The sequence below is a fragment of the Silurus aristotelis genome (genome assembly GCF_946808225.1).
Source record: "Silurus aristotelis genome assembly, chromosome: 3".
Taxonomy (NCBI): Eukaryota; Metazoa; Chordata; class Actinopteri; order Siluriformes; family Siluridae; genus Silurus; species Silurus aristotelis.
Window position 1 is genome coordinate 12,595,384 of NC_139576.1, and position 22,630 is coordinate 12,618,013.

At 39.1% G+C, this 22,630-nt stretch overlaps 1 protein-coding gene across 5 annotated transcripts; it reads right to left on the reverse strand.

The window, feature by feature from the left end:
* Nucleotides 1-14: 14 nt before the first annotated feature.
* On the reverse strand, nt 15-22,283 carry pou2f1b (POU class 2 homeobox 1b). Of its 5 annotated transcripts, none has more exons than XM_083536999.1 (15): nt 22,069-22,283; nt 17,340-17,405; nt 16,836-16,927; nt 14,821-15,003; nt 13,951-14,083; nt 13,775-13,866; nt 12,151-12,324; nt 11,905-12,046; nt 11,445-11,590; nt 11,034-11,213; nt 10,781-10,886; nt 10,282-10,624; nt 9,956-10,044; nt 6,547-7,966; nt 15-6,440 (listed from the first exon to the last, which is right to left on the reverse strand). In XM_083536999.1, the coding sequence occupies exons 1-14, from the start codon at nt 22,112-22,114 to the stop codon at nt 7,686-7,688; spliced, it is 2,073 nt and encodes a 690-aa protein (XP_083393125.1). In that variant the 5' UTR covers nt 22,115-22,283; the 3' UTR covers nt 15-6,440; nt 6,547-7,685. The 5 variants fall into 5 exon arrangements, with proteins under 5 accessions (XP_083393125.1, XP_083393122.1, XP_083393121.1 ...); XM_083536996.1 differs by having other exon boundaries at nt 15-6,443; nt 6,549-7,966; nt 9,944-10,044; XM_083536995.1 differs by having other exon boundaries at nt 15-6,443; nt 6,549-7,966; nt 9,944-10,044; nt 11,034-11,216.
* Between the last annotated feature and the right edge of the window lie 347 nt (nt 22,284-22,630).

The following is a 22,630-nucleotide window of genomic DNA, read 5'->3' on the forward strand; positions in this document are numbered from 1 at the left end:
TTTCGGAATTGTAAAAAAATTCTTGTCATTGTTCTCAATTTTACAATTTTATTATATTTAGATTGGTGCTTAACAGTTAAGTTACAAAGATGGTTTCATAGTAAAGAGGACTGCATGGTAGAAAAAGTGAAAACGCTTCTGGATGTTAATCATGGTACTTAACTACCATCTATTATAACATATATAAATTTGTTGATTTTTTTTGCCCAACAAATGGTGCTGTAATTCAGAAAGCATGCCCTTAGGGATTTTTTTGACGTGATATAGAAATACTGATCACCACTTATTGTGTCTGCAAATGTGCTTTTCATGGTCATTTGCAGCAGATTTCTAGTACAGTACAGCTAATGTATATGCAGTAGAATAGTGGATTTTCTTGTAATGATAAAAAGAAAGCCCATGTCTCAGACATTCCTACTGTAGATTATCATATAATAAAAACAAGAGAAACAGCTTCTTATGCCAAAGCGTGAACATGAGACACATTAAACACAGTTGTGTCCAGCAGGCCTCAGGACTGGAGTGTCGTCCTATTGGCTTTCCCAAATAAAGAAGTATACTGAGTAACAACTGTCAATTCAGTGCATTATATTTTATATATATATATATATATATATATATATATATATATTATTTTTTATTTTTTTTCTGTACAGTAAAGTCTACATGCATAGATTTTTCCATACCAAAAAAGCTGTATGTTCTAAACCTAATTGGCAGAAAAGTAGGCTATATTTTGCTAATAAACATGCCCCCCCGATCTTTGTTATTTGCTTCCTTTTTAAACCATCTTGATTTTATGTCATGCTGATCAAATCAAAGACTGAATTATTGCAGTAAGAGCTTATCATTGAATGGATAAGATCGTAATCTGTAATACTTTCTCACAGAGTTGGTGTTTGTACATCAGTAAAAAAAAGGCACCCAAACCACGACTCAAGACTTCTTACAATATGAAAACACTTGGAAAATGGTTTAATGATGTTTACAACAAAAGAGATCTGTACAGTTACAGTAAAGATTATCTTTATATATTAAAAAAAAAAAAATACAGCAGACGAAAAAAAAAAAAAAAAGGTAATCTAATCTACCATATATCCTGATTCACATACTTATATTTCTACACAATCAGTCAGTTCTAAGCTACCGTGATGTAGCCGTTGCAGAGTCCAGTTAAAAGCTTGTGTTGAGAGTGAGAGCCATTGAAGCCCTGCTCATAGTAATACACAAGGAACAAGAAATGAGCCTCACTATTACAACAGTGGCTTTAGAGTTCTGATAAGACACACAGAAATACAATCTACTTTGACACTGGTGAAGGAAAAAAAAAAGATTTAGCTGTAGGAAATGATAATGACCATTTACAGTCCTCGAGTGAAACACTATGTACATTTTCCTATTTTTTTTTTTTTTCTCATTTGTTAAAAAGAAGAAAAAAAAAGAAAAGCAATGGTAATTTGGGCAGTGAAACTGATAATCACATACACAGACACACCCAAAACGTATAAAAATACTATTTGTTTAACCTACTAATAGTAAGACAGTTTTTCAGTTAACTCCATGCTGTGAGAAAAAAAGAGCAATACATCCAACAAATCAGAATTTTAAAATGCCACTTTTTTTTTTTTTTTTTTTTTTTTTCTTCCCTTAAGTATTTCAGAAAAATACCAAAATATACATCTAAGCTTTGGAATTACTGAGGTTAAGATTAATGTCAGAGCTGGGATCTGTTGTTTAATACACACGCTGAAGGGCTTGGAGAGGAAGAGAGCGAAACAGGACAAAAGAAAGTGTCATCTTTGGTATCTGCATGTGTCAAACATTTCATATTTGGATTTTTGCTTTGGGATAGAGCTTGGAGTGTCTGTCGACCTTACACTCCATATAAAGCTGCTAAGTGAAGAGTCGAAGACCCATTTGGTTAAGAGCGGTGTTGCAGAGACACTGCTCCAGCGGCAAACAGGATAACAATGCATAGTTGCACAGGGAAATCAAGATGGCGGAAAACAGCAGAGACAAATTTGAAGGAGAGAAGTTAAAAACAGCACAAACAAAATAACGAGACATCAGTACAGAGCAAGTAACCTTAGAGAGGTCAGATGTGTGGGGTTTTTTTGGTTAGAGACACTCATAGAAACAGATTTACTTGGTTACATCTATAAAGACAAAAGGCATTGAGTCCAGAGAGCAGACAGTTCATCCTGAGCCAGTTGCAGTGTGCACAGGATGTCCTTCAGTGTGTAATAACTAACATCACCCAGTCAAAGAAGGGTTAATTTTTCAGAGTCCCTTGGAGAAGCCTGCCCTCTGTCCTTATCGTCATCTCATGATATCAGGAGGGTACAAAGGAATTACAGCTGAGTCCATATCTCCAATATCTCCAATCACTTTGTAAGTCTTTGGTTACCACAGAAAGGATGAGGGCTGGCGACTGTGAGGGCCATGAAGAGGACGCACACACACACATACACACCAAATAAGCCCTGCAGTTACATTCATACAAATGAAGGACATTAAGGAGACGATTGTCAAATCATAAAAATAAACTTCAAGGTGAACTACAAAGACAATGGTGCAAAATAAATATGCCTATAATATGCGTTCACTATATTTAAAAGTAAAATATAAAAAAATGAAGAATCAAACCACGAGTCATACTCTACAAGTTTGGCATTAACAAGTGTATGTGTGTGTTGTGTGTCTTTGGAGCAGCTGCTAGACCCTCGCCCCATAGACATCTGCAGGCTCCTCTTTCAGGACATTTTTTATTAGGTTTCATGTTTTCTTTGCTTGTTTGCTTTTCAAAATAGATTAAAGTAGGTTTTTTACTCTGTCTCGAGTTAGAAATGAGGTATACAACAGCTCCTTTACCCAGTCCAGCAAGCTCAGCCATCGGGTCCATGACTGCGACCACCTTTATCCTTTTCCAGCAATAGACTGAAGGCCTTCTGCGTCAATATACAGGCCAGAAACTATATGACTACTGCTGTTCCACAAAAAACAAAATCTCTACCGGAGCACTTATCTACATTAACACTACAACAGAGTCTGCTGCAGAAATGCAAAGTCCCCATTCTATCAGTTGCATTTGGCTCTGGAACACTATTTAATCCAATCACAGGTTAAAAGCATAAAGCCAAGTGGTCAACATTGCCTAAATCAGTCATAAATGCTTTCGGAAATGGTGGACATCAAGATTATTAATATTTCCTATATGTTTCCCAACTGATCATTAGCTAGAAGTCTTACTTCTAATCAGTTTAATCAAATTCAGAGAAAAATATTTTCCTACAAGATGACCTCTGAAGTAGAATGCACAGCTACCAAGAAGAAGGACAACCCAGTTTACCTAAACAACAGCTGGAGTTGGGTTATTAGTAAAGCTTTTTGCAACAGGTTTCACAACCTGGAAAGTCACACCAAAATAGCAACATTTTGTATGGTTTTAAAAATAAAACATAAAAAAGTCTAAGACTCACAGCGTTATTTCAACGATCAATATGTGATTTAGACACAAAAACATGCGGGAATGCGTCCTCTCACTCATCCAAACACACAAATATGCACTCACCGATGTGCATACTATAGTTTGCTACAAAGCGTCAATCATCTAAAATAATAGTATAAAAGGCATAAATGATAAGTTAATTTAGTCAAACTAAGAAAGCCAGTGATGTTGCTCCCTTATGCTATATATATATATATATATATATATATATATATATATATATATATATATATATATATATATATATGTGTGTGTGTGTGTGTGTGTGTGTGTGTGTGTGTGTGTGTGTGTGTGTGTGTGTGTGTGTGTGTGTAAAAAAGTGGAAATAATTTTTCATTGACTTAATTTTCTTTTAACAATCAATTACAAGTCATTAATCAACTTAAAGTTAAGAGCAGGTGCTTTGTGGGTTCATTTCCCCAGGCAACTGTAAAAGCTAGGAGCACCATGGCAAGCCCCCTTATTCAACAAACTATAATTGTGAAGAGTGTAAATGGCAGCTTGTTCCACATTCAAACGGTGCGGCATTAAATTTTTGGTTTTGAGGGTTTTCAGTTTCAGTTCAATTGCTATCATAAAAAGTAAGGTATTATTTTATTTTATTTTTTTGGTAGTTTTTCTTTTTGTGAATAAGCATGACAAACACTACATTCAAATCTTCAGAATAGTTGAATTATAAAATATGAGTATATTACATATGTATATTTATATATCTATATATAGAATTTAGGGAAAACAGTTCTTTCTAATTATTTAAGTCGTTCCTCAGATAAATATCTCAGTAACTCCCCACACGTCCCGGCACCACACCAACTGCACTAAAACAACAGAGATACACAACCATACATAAAACTACTACAGTCCAATGAGGCCATGTGGTAGCCTCAGGACAGAACCGGCTGAGTGAGCAGCAACAAGCCACAAAGACAAAGGCTTTTCACTTTGGCAAGTAGGACAAAAAATAAAAAAATAAAATTGGAGGTACCCTATAAGTAGTTGTACATGAAACAGCAGTAGTAGTTCGGCTTAATGTTTTTTTGCTTGTTTGTTTTTTTTTTTTTATGCAGTATTGAAATTATTTAAAAAGACGATTTGAACATTAAAAGCTCTTGTCTGTTGGTGCCATTTTGCTTAAAGCGAACCTTCCATTTAAGTGCTGATGAGGTAATATAAAAAAAAAAAATAATAAAAAAATACAAGCATGGCTGAATTGGATAGCAGACTGAGATACAGAAAATGTTTGACAGTTATCCTCCAGCCCGTACATATGGGGTTAAGTGAAAACACATGAAAAAAGAATGATAACTGAGGCATTGAGCATTAGTGTTACACGATACATGTTTTTATAGCTAATGTGACCTGATGTCTGGTTGACAGAGCACGAACGCTCTTAATCAGACATTCTAAAAGTAAAGCAACTATTTTTAATGAGCTGAAAGACCAGAATCATGGTTAAACCAAACATAAATTAAGATTTAAAACAATAAATTAATCCTGACTGCATATTAACTCTCTACATGTAAAAGTGGTTTTGGTATACCACAATATGTACCGTTATAACCTAATAAGTTTGTGTGTACCAGTGCTGCGCCAGGCTTAGAGGACAGTCAAACAGTGGAGTGGTTTCGGATTTTTCCACAGTCCACACAGTCTTATACACTACAGTGGCAAAAGTGTAAAAGCTAATGCCGCACAGTAGATTCCAGTGAACTCTACGGAGGATGGGAACTGATTTAGGAAGCCTCTAGGATGACAAGTAAATGACTGAAATGTAAAACAGTGGAGGAATATTCGGCACTTGAGGCCATTAACTACACTCGAACATAAAAAAAAAAAAAAAACATATTTAAAAATAAGTGAGCAGAACACAAGCGGTATTACACTTTTAAAGCTAAACAAGTCATTTAAGTATCTTTTTTTATGCGTTGTATGAGTTTAGTATAAAATAAAAGAAGTAAGACATGAGGAAGCTTGTCAGTAGTGTAGAGTGGTGAGTGTGGCCAGCATTTAGCTGATCCCCACAGGCACAGCAGCTAGCAAGAAAACGACTTTGGTTCAAGCTTTACATCATGGCTGAATTACATTGGAAAGGGGAGAATAACAGATCAATCTGCTAAAGCTCCTAAATATTGACCCAAACCTGCCTAGCTAGTGAATATTTCAGTCTATTAAGAAACAAAACACTCTGGTACCTTAAAATCACACAGAAAACAAGAACCAGTACAACAAAAAGCACCTTGTTTCCTTCTGCACACAGCAAGTCTTTGAAATATATTAGATTTATGGGTGGGGGAAGGGGGGCTGCATAAAGCCTACCCCCTTTTACCTCTCACTCAAAAAGTCCTCTCAACAACAATCTGGAAGGGGTCAGGTTACTTTGGGGTGTTTATGCTGCAGTGCATGGTCCTGACCACCTCCACCCTTTTGTCAAACCTCCACCCTCCCCATCTACTCGGGTTATTTGGTTAGCTGCACAAACAAGACGAAGCAGAGCAGGGGAAGCCATCTCAACCAAAATAAAAAATAGTTTCGTCTTTGGAAATGATCTTCAAAATATTGCATTATAATATTTCCTGTGGTTTACCAAGAGCTTCCACTCATAAATATTTTAACTTACCGCTACAATGGTAATATACAGCAACATGTTTTAACAAAGATTTTTGGTATATCATAAAGAGAGGCCAGCCAAAGACCTTGAAGAAAAAAAAGAAAAAAAACAACAACCTCTTACTCACAACATGACATTTTTTCCCCCGCTAAACAACCAGGCAGACCACAGTTCTCAAATCCAGTTTTTTGGTACAGGTACTGTGCACAAGTAGAAAAACAAACACCTTAAAACTCTCCTGGACAGAGGACAACCAGGCCTTTCTCCCCAGGGCCAAGTTGTGTCTTGAAATGTTACATTTGCCACCAGATATCAGGTGGCATCCTCCTCACACACACACACACACACACACACACACACACACACAAACACACACACACAAACACACACACACACACACACACACACACACACACACACACACACACACACACACACACACACACACACACACACACACACACACACACAAAGCAAACTCCTATAACTCAACTATGGACACTACAGACAGCACACCCTGTGATGGGAAGACCTTAAGAGGCTGACAGACTTTGGGACAAATACAGGTCACAGTCTAGGCATCAAATGGTTATACCACTAAGCAGTAGCATAACAGTATCAGGAGCTCTCAGTGCACCATCTCCACATTCTTTAAAAGTGACTGAGGTCTATACTGCCCAGATATTGCAGCCTAAGACCTGTCACCTTTGTAAAGACTGCTCGTGCAATCATTTAAAGCTATTTGTCTTATGTAAATAAGCTCACATCCGGGTCCACACTTTAGACCCAGACTAGAAAGCGTTTAAAAACATTTGCTACCAGGTATTGAGAGTTTCTTCTGTTAAATCAGTGTTTCGAGACAGCGACCATACAAACGATTCCTTAAAGCAATGAAACCGTATCACAGCCACATATTACTCCTTTAAAGCCTTGAAACCACATGTGAGAATTATAAAGGATCAAAACTGCATTAGATCAAAGAAAACATAAGCCAAAGAAATAAAAGAAAGAGTTGATATGAAGGTTCCGAAGGCCTGCAAGGCAGCACCTCTGGCAAAAACAGTTGAAATCAAAAGGTGTCGTAAAAGTTCCTCAGTAACAACAATCACAGTAAAGGCTAATATGCTATTAATAAGGAGTAAGTCAACAGTTAAAATATAAACATAGGTATGTGTTTTGGTTAGGAGTGTTTTAGGATCAAATAAGAACGTATACATGAAAACGTAGAGTGAGTTAAAATCACTCAGTTAAAGCTGTCTTTGCATTACCAATTGAGCAAGCGCACAGCCCAGACACAGTTCATTTTTGGCCATCTTAACGCTTGACTCTCTTGTAACGCCAACATTCATGGAGTTTGTTGCTGAAAAATCAAAGCAGGCAACAAGGTCAAAAAACAATGTTTAAAAGAAAATAAATGAAGGTATGAAAAATAAAACAAAAATATTAACATAATAGAAAACTTCATTTTAGTAAGTTTCTTTTTGGTGGTAGCAGAGGGATTAAATAATGATTGATGAAAAGGAAAAGAGAAGGAAGAAGAAAAGAGTAGGACCAAGGTGGGTGGGGCTTTCACTGGGCTTTGGAGGCGGTGCTGATGGTGGAGGCGGGCACTGTTGCCGTGGTGACGGCATTGTGGTCTGCGGCAACATGCAGATTAAGGGCTCCGCCAGCCCCTGCAGCTCCTCCGGCCGAGACCAGGCTCACCGGGTTGCTGGTGAGCAGTGACAGGTTCTGCGGGTTCAGGAAGAGTGGTGCTGTCACCAGGTTCGGCGTGCTGCCAGCGTTGGCAAAAAGCAAGTTCCCACTGCCATCCAAAGAGGTGATGGGTAGAGTACCGCTTGAGGCCAGAGCTACGGAGAATGCAAAGTCAACAGAATTATCTAACTAATAAGAGGTTACCTTTCACATGGAATTTTTAATTTACCAAATGGCAAGCATAGTGCAATGGAAAGCATTTAAGCTTTGCAGAGATTAAATAAAAAGCAAATTTCTGTGGCTCCGTGGCATTTGTACCTAGAAATTAACAGTTATGCTCCCACCTACTTTAGAACATGTTCTAAATGTATCAGTCAGATTAAGGCCTCATCATAGCACAGAGACGGTGCTGGTTAACGTGATAAATAACCTGCTATTGGCCTCTGATCAGAGTTGTGTCTCTTTACTTGTTTTGCTCAACCTTAGTGCAGCTTTTGACACCATTAATCATAATATCCTCCTTGCTAGGAAATGTTGTTGGAAAAATGGGAGCAGCTCTATCCTGGCATAGGTCTTATCTGACTGAACGCTATCATTTTGTTGATGTATGGTGAGTTCTCCACACTCTCTGAGGTAAAGTTTGGTGTTCCGCAAGAATCTGTCTTTTATGACTGAAATTATATGTAAACATTATATTAGATTCCATTGCTATGCTGATGATACACAATTTAAACAAAGCCAAATGAGAGAGATCAGCTTAAAAATGTTGAGGAGTGTGTAAAGCACATTAGACAGTGGATGATTTTTAACTCTCTTCTGCTCAACTCGGAGAAGATGGAAGAAACTTTTACTAGGACCACATGCAGCTAGGAGTAAACTTTTTGATTACGTTGCATCTTTGGATGGTGTTTCTGTCTCAGTGTGTACAGCAAAGACCTTGGTGTGATTATTGACCCTAGTCTTTCCTTTGAGGCTCATGTGAATAATATTACCAGGATAGCCTTCTTTCACCTTAGAAATATTGCTGAAATTAGAAATATGTCGTCGTTACAGAATGCAGAAAAACTAGTTTATGCTTTTGTTGCATCTAAATTAGACTATTGTAAAGCGTTACTGTCTGGGTGTTCGGGTAAGTGCATAAACAAGTTTCAGTTAGTCCGAAATGCAGCAGCAAGAGTCCTTACTAGATCGAGAAAATATGACATCACTTCTGTTTTAATTAAAATACACTGACTCCCTATTAAATCTTGCATTGACTAAAATACTAATACTGATGTATAAAGCACTTAACGGTCTTGCGCCACAGTATCTGAGTGAATTTCTGTACTATTGTGATCCCCATGCCTACTTAGATCAAAAGGTACAGGCTATTTGTTGGTACCTCAAACAATAAAGACTACAGCAGGCGGCAAAGCTTTCTTTTATAAAGCCCCTCGGTAATGGAATTTCGATTGTGTTCGGGACTCAGACACAGTCTTGGTGATCAAGTTGAGGCTGATAACATATTTATTTAGTCAAGCCTTTTATCAGTAGGTTTTTCTTAGGTTAAAGAGCAGATCTGTGTGTCCTGTGAACTGGGATATTTGTATGCTGTCATCCCCTCACTCTAAAGCGTTCACTCAGGTTTGTTGACGGTGGTGTGGTGGGTCGTCTCTTATCCCAGAGTTCCCTCATGTCTGTGTTAACTTCTGGCTCTCCCTTTTAGTTACGCTGTCATAGTGAGTCTTGCACAGTGCAGTGGACTTTACTTAATGTCAACAGTCTGCTACAATGACTCAGGACTACTGTTTGCATTTGATCATCATCACTGCACACCTCAACATCGTTTAGCTGTTATAAATGGACATCCTGTGCCACCCAGATCAGGATGCATTTCCTCTTGAGTCTGGTTCCTCTCAAGGTTTCTTCCTTATGCTATCTTAGGGAGTTTTTCCTTGCCACAGACACCACTGACTTGCTCATTAGGGACAAACTTACACACTTATAAAGAACAAACATTCATTTTTTCTTACCACATTATCTGTGTAAAGCTGCTTTTAGGCAATCCATTGTTAAAGCACTATACAAGTAAAACATAATTGAACTGAATTATATGTGATGAAGAGTAATAATAAAATATCAGGTGTACTTGCCATTCCACACACCTTGGATAGTGGCTAGAGTACTGTTGCTCATCAGTGCTGGACTCAATGCACTGCCCAGACCACCAGGACCCAGACTCAGCAGAGCCCCACTAATTAGCACACACATAATAGAAAAAAACCTTTTTGGATGACTGACAGAATCATTCGGCTTTATGTGTAAATTGTAAATTTAAAGAAATACTTTTCTATGCAGTACCTCCTAACATTAACTAACTTCTGCTACGTAACAAAAGACAAATAAATGAGTCAGTATGACTTAAATGCACTTACTAATCTAGATGCAATCTAGAAGACATTATGTCAAAATATTTCATAGTTCCACATACCCAGGAGTGAACTGTGAAGAGGCCATGAGGCCTGGGTTGAGGCCGGCGGCTGCAGCCATGGCGGCAAGGCTGGCGCTGGTAGGCAGCTGTGCAGCTCCCTGTAGTGCAGCAGACAGGCTTGACGCAGCCACCATTACCTGGCCCGTGCCCAGTGTGTTTACCAGCGTAGTGGGTGCCTGGGTAATGGTGCTTGCTGACTCCTGAGTCACCACCGACTCAGCCGACATGGCCTGTGGCACACTGGGGGAGGGGCTAAGCGAGGGCGAAGAGGTTGCCGTGGTCATTGCGGGCATGGTGTAGATAGCGGATGCGGTCTTAGTAGTTGCGGAGCCCACAGTCGTGCCTGAAAAAAAGAACAGGACAGTGAGCTAATGATAGCACCAAACATGACAACATAAACCTAAGCAAGAAACTGAACAGAAAAACAGACATGCCTTTCTGTGTCCTATAACTTCAAACACAGATCTTTAGCCATTACCAGTGGTTTGGTAAAGCTTACCAGCGAGTCCAATGCTGGAAATGCTTGTGCTGGTGAGAGGCAGAACAGGATTTACAGTCAGTGGGGTCGAGGTGCTACTAGTCACAAGACTGGCTGTGCTAGTCACCTATTAAAAAAAGAAAGGCAAAAAAAAGACTTAGGAATGTTTAAAAACTTCTCAGTTACTAAAAACATAATATTTCATGCATAGTTTAAATATCAGCTTTTTCTTTTAATTGGCAAGTCTGATCATTTAATGTACAATTCAGCGCACCAGGGGTGTGGATGGGGAAAAGATTGCTTTAATAGGGGTGCTGGCAGCACTGCCACTGCTGGGCGGGTTGATCCTCTTCTCTTTCTGCCGACGGTTGCAGAACCACACACGGATCACCTCCTTCTCCATGTTCAGCTGATCAGCGATCATGGTGATCTCCTCAGAGGTAGGTTTTTGGTTCTGCTTGAAGAGGACAAAAAGACGCCCTTTCAGCATAAGATAGCCACTGAAACTTTAAACACTCTTCCCACATCTCCCCCATTATTAAAAATAATAATAATAATAACAATAATTAAACTAAGAAAAAGCATGCGGAGGATCCGCTGTGGCGACCCCTAACGGGAGAAGCCGAAAGAAAGTTTTTTTTTAAACTAAGAAAAAGCAGTGCTGACCAATTCAAACATTCCTCACCTCTAGAAAGCTCTTTTCTAAGGCCACTCTGATGTTTGTCTCGATGCTGGTTCTCTTCTTGCGACGGCGGTTGAGACCCTCCATGCCCAGCCCAGGGGAGCCAATAGAACTGGGGCTGGACAGGCCTTGGTCCGACGTCTGGTTCTCTGCACACACAGCACGTACAAACACACACAGGCGGATATAAGTATCTGAAGCTACTGTAGCTCATGCAATCCTGCTCTAAAGTCCCAAACAAGTTCTTTATTCATCATGACAGTTAAACGGTAAGTGACCTTTGGGATTATTGTATAAATTGCCACAAGATGCTGTGGTATATACAACAATAGGCAGTTAAAATTTCACTAAGTATTATTTAAAAATGCTCATCAGTTCAATCTAAACAATGCATTAACTACAATGTAATTCCTCCATACTCTATTCAATCAGAGCAAAAGGGGATGCCAGAGTAGAGAAATACCTGCATCATTTAGCCACTTCTCCAACAGAGGCTTCAGCTTGCACATGTTTTTAAAGCTTAGGTTCAAGGCCTCAAAACGTGAAATGGTAGTTTGGCTGAAGTCATTTCCATAAAGCTTTCCCATAGCAAGGCCGACATCCCCCTTCAAATGTGTAGCACAAATGGTCATGAAGACACGTTTCATACAAGTAGTTCAAGAACCTCATGTACACAAAATGTAAAATGTATATTTATAAAGCGGTTTACCTGAGTGAAGCCTAGTTTGATCCTCCTTTGTTTGAAGGTTTTGGCAAACTGCTCAAGTTCCTCCAGGTCACTGGGTTCCTCCAGACTGGGTGTTTCCAATCGCTTTGGTGTCGTCTGGTTGTGAGAGAGGGTCTGGATGGGGGTAGCTGCTATCGTTCGGGTCGGTGTTGCTGGCTAAACAGTAGAGATCAAGAAGGCAATATATACAGTGAGAAAAATAAGTATTTGAACACCCTGCTATTTTGCAAGTTCTCCCACTTAGAAATCATGGAGGGGTCTGAAATTGTCATCATAGGTGCATGTCCACTGTGAGAGACATAAGCTAAAAAAAAAATTCCAGAAATCACAATATATGATTTAACTATTTATTTGTATGATACAGCTGAGAAAGTCAATGTTAATATTTGGTACAGTAGCCTTTGTTTACAATTACAGAGGTCAAACGTTTCCTGTAGTTTTTCACCAGGTTTGCACACACTGCAGGAGGGATTTTGACCCACTCCTCCACACAGATCTTCTCTAGATCAGTCAGGTTTCTGGCCTGTCGCTGAGAAACACGGAGTTTGAGTTCCCTCCAAAGATTCTCTATTGGGTTTAGGTCTGGAGACTGGCTAGGCCATGCCAGAACCTTGATATGCTTCTTACAGAGCCACTCCTTGGTTATCCTGGCTGTGTGCTTCGGGTCACTGTCATGTTGGAAGACCCAGCCTCGACCCATCTTCAATGCTCTAACTGAGGAAAGGAGGTTGTTCCCCAAAATGTCGCAATACATGGCCCCAGTCATCCTCTCCTTAATACAGTGCAGTCGCCCTGTCCCATGTGCAGAAAAACACCCCCAAAGCATGATGCTACCACCCCCATGCTTCACAGTAGGGATGGTGTTCTTGGGATTGTACTCATCATTCTTCTTCCTCCAAACACGTTTAGTGGAATTATGACCCAAAAGTTCTATTTTGGTCTCATCTGACCACATGACTTTCTCCCATGACTCCTCTGGATCATCCAAATGGTCATTGGCAAACTTAAGACGTGCCTGGACATGTGCTGGTTTAAGCAGGGGAACCTTCCGTGCCATGCATGATTTCAAACCATGATGTCTTAGTGTATTACCAACAGTAACCTTGGAAACGGTGGTCCCAGCTGTTTTTAGGTCATTGACCAGCTCCTCCTGTATAGTTTTGGGCTGATTTCTCACCTTCCTTAGGATCATTGAGACCCCACGAGGTGAGATCTTGCATGGAGCCCCAGTCCGAGGGAGACTGACAGTCATGTTTAGCTTCTTCCATTTTCTAATGATTGCTCCAACAGTGGACTTTTTTTCACGAAGCTGCTTGGCAATTTCCCCGTAGCCCTTTCCAGCCTTGTGGAGGTGTACAATTTTGTCTCTAGTGTCTTTGGACAGCTCTTTGGTCTTGGCCATATATATATATATATATATATATATAGCAAGAGAAACACAACCAGTATCAAGTCATGTGACTACTCTAGCTTTACTGTGACCCTCTTTTCTCATAGTTTAAAACTGGGCCCTATTAGTTGTACATTGGCTATAGGTATGTCAAAACCCTTTTAAACTTCCATAAGTGCTTGCAACATTATTTTTCAAGGTTTGGAATTTTCTGACCTGTGTGGTAAGAGTGATGCTTGGCTGACTCTGCAGGAGGTTGGCTTGACTTTGAGGTAGTTGAGTTAGAAGATTCTGGGCTTGCAAGAGGCCTGTTAAAAATAGTAGTAAAATTAATAACTGTAATGTCCAGATGAAGAGGGCAGGTTCAGAGGTTAAAATGGGTGAGCACTTACTCTGCTGGCCCTGTGGTGTCTGTGAGATGATAAACTGCGCTGGCTGCAACTGGGCGGCAATTGGATGGCCTGGCTGGACAAGCACAAACTGCTGCAAGTTGAGGTTCTGCTGCTGGTGCAGCTGCTGCAACTGCTGTGACACACAAACAAAGGGAAAAAAAAACTGAGAGACAAAACACTTAGTCACTAGGATTAATGCCTGGGCTACAAAACCAATGTAGAACTGAACTTTTTCAATGGTATTGCACAGAACAATACATGGTAATCTGCATATTTTAGGAACAGCTGGCCATAATATTAGAAAAAAATTTATTAAATCTAACAAATAATAGCTTGACAATGAATGATTATTATTATATCATATTACAAGGCCGCAGCAATAGCATATTAATAATGATCCAAATTAAAATCTTCTTGGTCCTCTACACGCCAAATATTGTGTAAGTCCCCCTTGTGCTACCAAAACAGCTCTGTTCCATTGAGGCATGGATTTGACAATAACACTCAAAGCGACACCAAAACATTAGTAGCAAATCTAGAAGTCCTGCAAGTTGTAAGGTGGGGTCCTTCCACATTTTTTTCTGTTTCTAAAACATTAACATTAAAAACTGTACACTTGATATTAAAATGAATAAATATTCAATGTATCACTGTAATTCACTTCACCGGTCAGTGGTTGTAATGCTATAGTACGACCAAATTTCACATTCATAAATTGAATTTATATATTTCAATATTGAGAACCATGGTTTAACAACTTTTACACATCTTCACATCATGTTGGTCAAATCATTACACTTTTGATTAAGAAATTGATTAAGAAAAATAACAGTACTATAGATTATTGTAGAGTGCTTTAGTTGTTCTTACAGGTGTGATCTGAATGGGCTGAGAAAGTGGGATCTGTGTGATCGGAGTAGCAGCGGAGGCAGAGATACTCGCTCCTGTGGTGCTGCTCTGCTGGCTGGCCGAGTGCTGCTGCACAGCTGCGGCTAAAAGCTGCGCCTGAGCCTGCTGCAGCAACAACTGCTGTTGAGCTGGAGTCAGAGTCAACTGTAGAATGAGAGAAAGGGCGAGATGAGAGAATATGAGAAACATCTCTGATGATCAAAAAAGTTAAACTACTATTCTGCACTATATTTCAAAGTATAGTCAGGGATTTTAGCAGAAGTTAACAAAAAAAAGCTAGATCACTCGAATGTGCATAAGGGGAACTGTCTGAGCTAAACAAGTAACAGTTTACAGACATTGTGGTACCACAGAAAATACTGACATGTAATAGCTTCTTGAATATCAAAATAATTGTCAGGAGGATAGTACAAAGATCTGACCTAAAAATAAATCAGTTTATTCCACCTTTAAAGTTATTAATCTACTATTTTAGCAGAGGGAAGAATTAATACTATGCTCTTAAGTAAAACATTCTGAATGCCTAACATGACTTAATCGCCCAATCTTACCCATTAACCTGCCTGAGCCTGACTGTATAGAAAAACTTGGTGGATCAACTGAGAATTAGGACACGATCATAACATCAGTATGTTGATGACTGTTTACTGAATTACTATGCATCGTATCAATCAGATATGATTTAGATTTTTGTCCAGATTAGCTTAAAAGAATGGTAAATACTGACTAATTGCACTTTAGCCCAAAAAGCCGCATCTGTCACATGTACGCACTATACAAATGACGAAACACAGACTTTTCTATAGGGAATAGAGGAAAACAACTATGTGTAAACAATAGCTCCTTGGGCAGCATGCCACTAATGCCAGCTAGCTAACAACGTCCCACCCCAACAACCTGGCAATTGGAGTTAGGTCTGGGGTAGTGTACCCTGCTGGCTGAAGGCTAGATGCTTGAAGTACCCTCTGAATTACAATAAAGTCAAAACTCTCAATGTGGTCAGAGCTTACATTATTTACCTGTACTTCGGTAACTACAAAATGTACAAAAATGTTTCACAATCCTTTAATAACGTAGACAAGACTTCAGAATATTGTCCACATAGTCAAGATACTAAATGAGTATATGATGTAAGGAATCTGTATAAAATCCAGAAAGAGAAAAAGGGTTGTGTTTTTTGCAGTAGAAAAAGAGACACAAAACAGACCCTAGTCAAAATAGAAGAAACTTTTCATATTAGTTTGCATTAATGATGATTAAAAATACACTGCAGCCCTCTGAGACTTGAAGGGAAAAAGGAGGTGGGGTATGTTAATTAAAGAAACGGTTATGCAGTGCATGCAAATTCTGCACTAATTTGCATATTCACCACCATCTGTTTCCGAGCAACTGCAGAGCAGCTAATTAGCATATAGGCACAATTAATTTCCCTTATAAAAAAAAAAAAAAAGATAAAATCTTTTTTCTACTTGCATGTCTGTGTAGTGCTAATTTTGCATTTTCAACAAATCAAACAAAATGTACTGCAAGACTGCTTGCCCACAACCACACAAGCTCACACTTATTGACATGTGACAATCATATTAGATGTGTGAACAGAGAGTCTGAAGCAGTCATTGACACATAGGATAATAATAGAGTCGGGCAGAAAGCTGTTTAGTCACTCAGAAAGGATATATCATGTCAGCAGAGAACAATGACCCTGGGGACATCTTGACATTCCTATGAGTTTGTATGCCTGTGGTCTGTGTGACCTAAATGCTTCTTTAGTTAGCTTTCATCAGACACAATTTTAATGTTTTATGCATGCATGTGATTTTTGAGAGAGAGAGAGAGAGAGAGAGAGAGAGAGAGAGAGAGAGAGAGAGAGAGAGAGAGAGAGAGAGGGAGAAAGACGAGTCAAAGTGTGATAAAGAAATAGAGCTTGGTAAAGAGAGAGAGAGAGCAAGAGTGAGAAAATGAGAGAAAGACTTTACCTGTTGAAGCAAGGCTTGTGCTTGTGCATTGGTGATTGCATTTGTTGTTTGCACCGTCTGCCTCTGAAAGTCCAGTCCGTTTGTTTGGGCACCTGGAGAGAGAGAGAAATGGGCGGCTGCTGAATAGATCAAAGCCACAAAATCCCCTTTCAACTGACATGACTTGTGCTCTCTCTTTCTGGATCGAAAGGTTTTCTGTGATAAATATGCAAAGGCATTCACTACTCTTCCTATGTCAGATGTAATAAGAGGAGCAACACGACCATAAAACCGAAATATTTCACTCTGACTTCACTGCATAGGAAGCAAAAATATGTTTAAGATGGATTTGCATATAAAAATTACAGAAGCATGAGAGCTTCTCCAAATGACAAATATCAATAAGTCCAAGCAGTGCATTTTCAAAAATAGTCAAAGGAATAATAATTCATTAAGACATATAAACAAAAATTAATTTCGAGGCAAACCAATTGAGCCCTTAACTAGTTTGGGCAGGTAACTTACCTGTGTTTCCGTCCCCACTCTCCATTGCACATTTATTTGTTTCTGACGGATTACTCATTCTAGAATCTGAAAGAAACAGAGACAGGCTTGACTAAACCTTCCCCCTGTGTCATCAGCACTGACCTCGAACTAAACATGCCATTATGTCATCATAAGTAGGTTCATCGTTGCAAACCCATTCCGCATTAAATTATATAAAATTCAACACAGGGCTGTATTTAGTCGCCAGTTAAATGACATAAAGAACACTTAGTGTTGTGCATGACCTCCTCATATTGATTATTGCAGCACCCACACACACACACGTGCACACACACACATCGCACTCACCAGAAACAGCTGCACCTGTTCTCTCAAGCATGGTCTCTGTAAGCATCCACAACTGTCTCAAACGTCCCACGAAAGCAGAATACAACCCAGAACAGCACAGACTTCTCTTCCTGAGATACTTATACACTAGTAAAACCACCAAAAAGAATACCAACAGACAATTACAGACTACAGCTGTATAATGCACAGTCGAGTTCAGCTAAGCCTAAAGAGAAGACTGCACTTCCTCTCCTGATCTCTTTCTCTCACTTATCCCTCCTCACTCCCTCTCTCACTTACTGCCATGATCGTCACAACCAGACTGTGAAAAAAGTTTTTTTTTTCCCCCAGAATATAGAGCAGAAACAAAGAGTGCAGCTGGCAGTGCCCATAATGAAGCATAATCAGTATTCAGCTGATTAAAGTCGTATGCAAATTCGCCCCTGCCTCGTTAGCACAGCAACACTTTGAAGTCCTGCAAGCAATTCATTCCACACAGCACTCTGAAAGCTTTCTGCATAATTTACATTTTTCATAAATATTTATCATCTCATTAGCATATTAATTGGATGGCTTTTGGAGGGGAAAAGAAGGGGAAAGAAATAACCTCTACACATCAGCACAATAGCTCACTGGAACCCACACAGGTCCAATTACCAGCAGTGAGCTGCGTTTAGAATCGATACATGGCACATGGACTCACAAAATTAAAAGTGAGGCATTTGAATTATATATATATATATATATATATATATATATATATATATATATATATATATATATATATATATATATATATATATATATATATATATATATATATATATATAATACTACATATAGCTTAATTATAATTTACATTGATTTCTTTTTCTTTTCCCCCCAACTGTCATGCTTCAAGACAGAGAGCCTGCCTTAAGATCCTTCTTCATCATCATCACATTCCCCTTATAACTTCAACACACTTGACTGATCAAATCCCACCAATTCTGCAGCTTTAACTCTATCATGGGACACTATAATTAGCATACCCAGATTAGCTTCAGCTCTCATTAGCAGTTCTTTTAAGAACTTAATTCACTTTTGCAAATTACTTTGCCAGAAGACTTAGTGAATGTTAATTCATATACTTTATTAAGCAAATGTAAGTGCTGAAAGTATGAAATGGTGTACCTGCAACTACTCCGATAACGCATCATTCCAATGTTGCGTTTGATTTTTACGGTCTAAATTAGATAACACGCCGAAGGTTAACAATTGCCACACTGCTTTACTTTGTCTGTAATACTCACTTCAAAGTAATGGTGCCAAAGTCAGTCTGAAAAACATTGTTAAAAACAAGCGGAAAATAGCTCTCTCTCATCTTAACAAGCTGTCAGAGCACTGATATTATGCAAATATCTTAATTTGCAGAATTCAGAATTATGGAATTTTTAATATGGAACTCATTAGTCGTGTTTTATTGAAAGGCAGGCTGAATGCCACAAAGAAGATAAACAGTGTTGAGAATTTCAGTATGAGTAACCATGGACACAGAATGATAATTGCATGCAAATGATCCATTTGAATTCAATTACAGAGACTTTCTAGTCGAAAAAATAGGGTGGGCACATCATAGCCATCAAGGACATTCAAGCGTAATATGCATAAAATATTTAATATTGCAGAGTTTTTGTTGCACTTCACATGGCTCAAAAACACTATGGGTTGTACAAGGCAGTGTGACATTTGGTAACTGTAAATCCTACATTACATATAAAAACTTAAGATTGGAGCTTAAAAATAGGAGTAAATCTATAATTGGTGACTGTAATCACTACATTAACAGCAAGTTAGATTATCAACTTTAGATGTCAAATTTGCAACGAGCTGTAGAATTACAAGATTATATGAAAATACAGAAACATTACAGACTGAGATCTTTATCTTTTCACTGCTTTTTAAACCCTAAAAAAGAGAGCTAATAAGCATTACATAGAATTACTGTGTATTTACAACAACTGGAAAATTAATAATTAAAATTATAGCCGTTTTAATTATAAAACATTAAATTTGGCACAAAAAAAACCCAAAACTTTAATTTGTTCATCTGTGGAACACTTACAATTATACAACTTAGGATTTTTCCACTTTGGAAAAATAACATAGTCCAAACATACAATTATTACACTATAAAGGCAAATCTAGCACAGTCTAATTATTAGCTTAAGATTTATGGTTTCTCTATTTGATAAATATATAAATATATAAAAATCTTTAAATAGTCTTGACAGCAAACTTTTTACCAGAAAATTAAAAGAAATTAAATGAACGCACTCATAAGACCTCCGTAATTTGATCATTTGTTTTTGTTTGGTGTTTGAGGGGGTGGGGGGGATTTTTTCTTCTTCTTAAGGGATAAGTCTTTATTTGTTTTTTTTTACCATATGGTCATTTGCCACACCTGATGCAGCTAATGAATGGCCTGATAAGCTCGTACATTGAGGAAAGAGGATACAGCAAAAAAGAGATCCCAAGTATATGTATTTAATTCTTCAATATATCAACCTTATATATATATATAAATCAAACCATATATACATCAATCAATCAACACTTCATGCAAAATGATTGCATTTTTATTTCTCAGTCCTGCCAGTGTTACAAAATGATCCTCCACACCAGAGCCCCATTATATCCCACTCTATAGTGAATTCATAATGGCAGCACAATTACCTGCTTTCACTCGACACTCATTCTACATGTCACAGCCTGCTTTTCACATTTTGGGGGGAAAATTTTTTTTTTTATGGAATACACATTTTCCAACCCACCCCCAAAACACTGAGTGCCATTTGTTTCAAAGATCCTACAACGTGTCTCCTAAAACCAATCCCTCTCACAAAAGCCGTGTGTGAACACCAACGTGTTGTAGCACGTTCAAGCCTGAACTCGGCTCTAAAAAGAACAACTGTAAACCAGCGTCTCTCTCCTTCCTTTTCTACATTTTCGTGACACCTCCAGCAAATTAGACTTTCTAATGAGAACCCAGTTGCTAATCAAGCCGAGGTTTATGCATTTATTCGGGCCAATGGTAAACAAACGCCTCCCCTCCGGCAACCACACAACAGCCGACCGCTTTCCACAGCAGCGACTGAGGGGGGAATAAACCTGTACCGGGGGAAGGGAGGGAGGAAGGGGGCATTTATGATGACTATTGTTATTATTTAGTAGCATTTTAGGGTTAATGGAACCAAACAAGCACTCAGTGTCGTGTCTAAAGAAAAATAAAAGAAATGCACAAACAGAGTGTCGGAGGCCTGATTGAAATCCTGGGCACTGGAAGGCGCTAGCTGGCCTGCTACATATGCAGCAGGAACAACAGCTGCGCATTATGCAGGCCAGCCGATGAGGGTTCAATGTCCACGGAGAGAACCCAAAACGCCAAGGAAAAAAATGGCTGAAATGTGCAACCAAACACTGAAACATTTCCATGCCTGCTGGATCGCGTTATAAGCTCGCAGGTATAGAGCGAGCATAATAATATTATAACACAGGATCAGAGGAACGTGAATAGGAGTGCTGGTTATCAGGTTTGCATTGTTCTTGTATTGTTGTGTGCGTGTATATGTAACACATGCGATAATGCGTTTTGTACCACGGTGTGTGTGTGTGTGTGTGTGTGTGTGTGCGCGCGCGTGCGTGTGCGCGCTCTTATAGAATATGCTGAAGAGCGCATTCTCCTCCGGCAGGCCCGCATGAATAACGCACAAGACGGGTTTGCACAAAGGCACCCAAAAAAATCACAACCACACACACACACACACACACACACCAAACACACACTGACTGCACTGACACGGCGCACGTTTTGACTAAACACACTACGCACAGTCGCCGGCTCATTGCGGCTGAATGAATATGCAAAGCTACAGTACAAAAACACACACACGCGCGCGCGCACACAAAGCGGCTGTATTAGCATTTAGCCTGCTAGCTACTCATAACATTGGATGTGATCCTGACACAAGATGCATCCGATCGACCCATGCCGCCGATTGACTATTAATAAAATATGCTAAACTATGGCGCTTTTGCACGCAGGCGCTATGAATATGTATAGTGCACCAGCAAACACGGCTCTAAATCATACACAATTTTTTTTATTTTTTTGGCAACGCAAAAAAACCCGTCTCAGAGCTCTCTCACTCTCACACACACATATGCAGGCGCGCACACACACACACACGCTCACACACACACACACACTGAATTAATCCGCCGGACGGAATAAAAAGCCGCCGCGGGTTTGGTCGTGAAGGCGCGGCGGCGGCGGCTCCCCGACACGCTCGTTTTTGCGCGCCGGCTTTCGTGCTCGTGTGGCCCGCGAGAAAGAGCGTTTGAATACGAATATGAATATGTAAAATGCAGTAATGATTACCTGGTGCTGAACTCTCATCTTGACTCGCTGCTCCTCCGTCCGCCATTTTGAATATTTAAGGTGAAATCCCAACCCTACACAAACACAGTCCCGGTAGAGCGCCCCATTGAAGCGCAGAGACTCGACTCCCGTTTTCTCTCATTACATTCAAACAGCGCCGGGAATTTCCTTCCGCCTGATCCGCGCGCAGTATTTCACCGACTTTCATCAACTTTCAGCTCGACTTTTTTATTCCCCTCCTACTATGATACATGAACATAAAATGCGTCCTTTAAGAGTTGCCAGTTTATGCTGGATACAAATCTCCATTAAACTAGTCCATAGTCTATTAGAAATATTCATCTGTTAAAAATAATCAATATATTTTACATGATTTTTTTTTATTTATATTTTTTACTAATAATAAAGCAGAATGAATGCCTGTATTTAACCTAATTTACTTCAGGACAGGAAGCTGAATGGGCTTAACATCTATATTCAGTTTTTTTTTTATATATATATATATATATACAGTGAGGAAAATAAGTATTTGAACACCCTTCTATTTTGCAAGTTCTCCCAC

Bases quoted from the DNA above. Each gene is read 5' to 3' on its own strand.
- pou2f1b (XM_083536995.1), bottom strand. From the start codon at position 22,114: ATGGCGGACGGAGGAGCAGCGAGTCAAGATGAGAGTTCAGCACCAG. The intron at 17,406-22,068 runs GTAATCATTACT...TGTTTCTTTCAG, and splicing joins AGATGAGAGTTCAGCACCAG to ATTCTAGAATGAGTAATCCG. The intron at 15,004-16,835 runs GTAAAGTCTTTC...CTCATTCTACAG, and splicing joins CACAAGCCTTGCTTCAACAG to TTGACTCTGACTCCAGCTCA.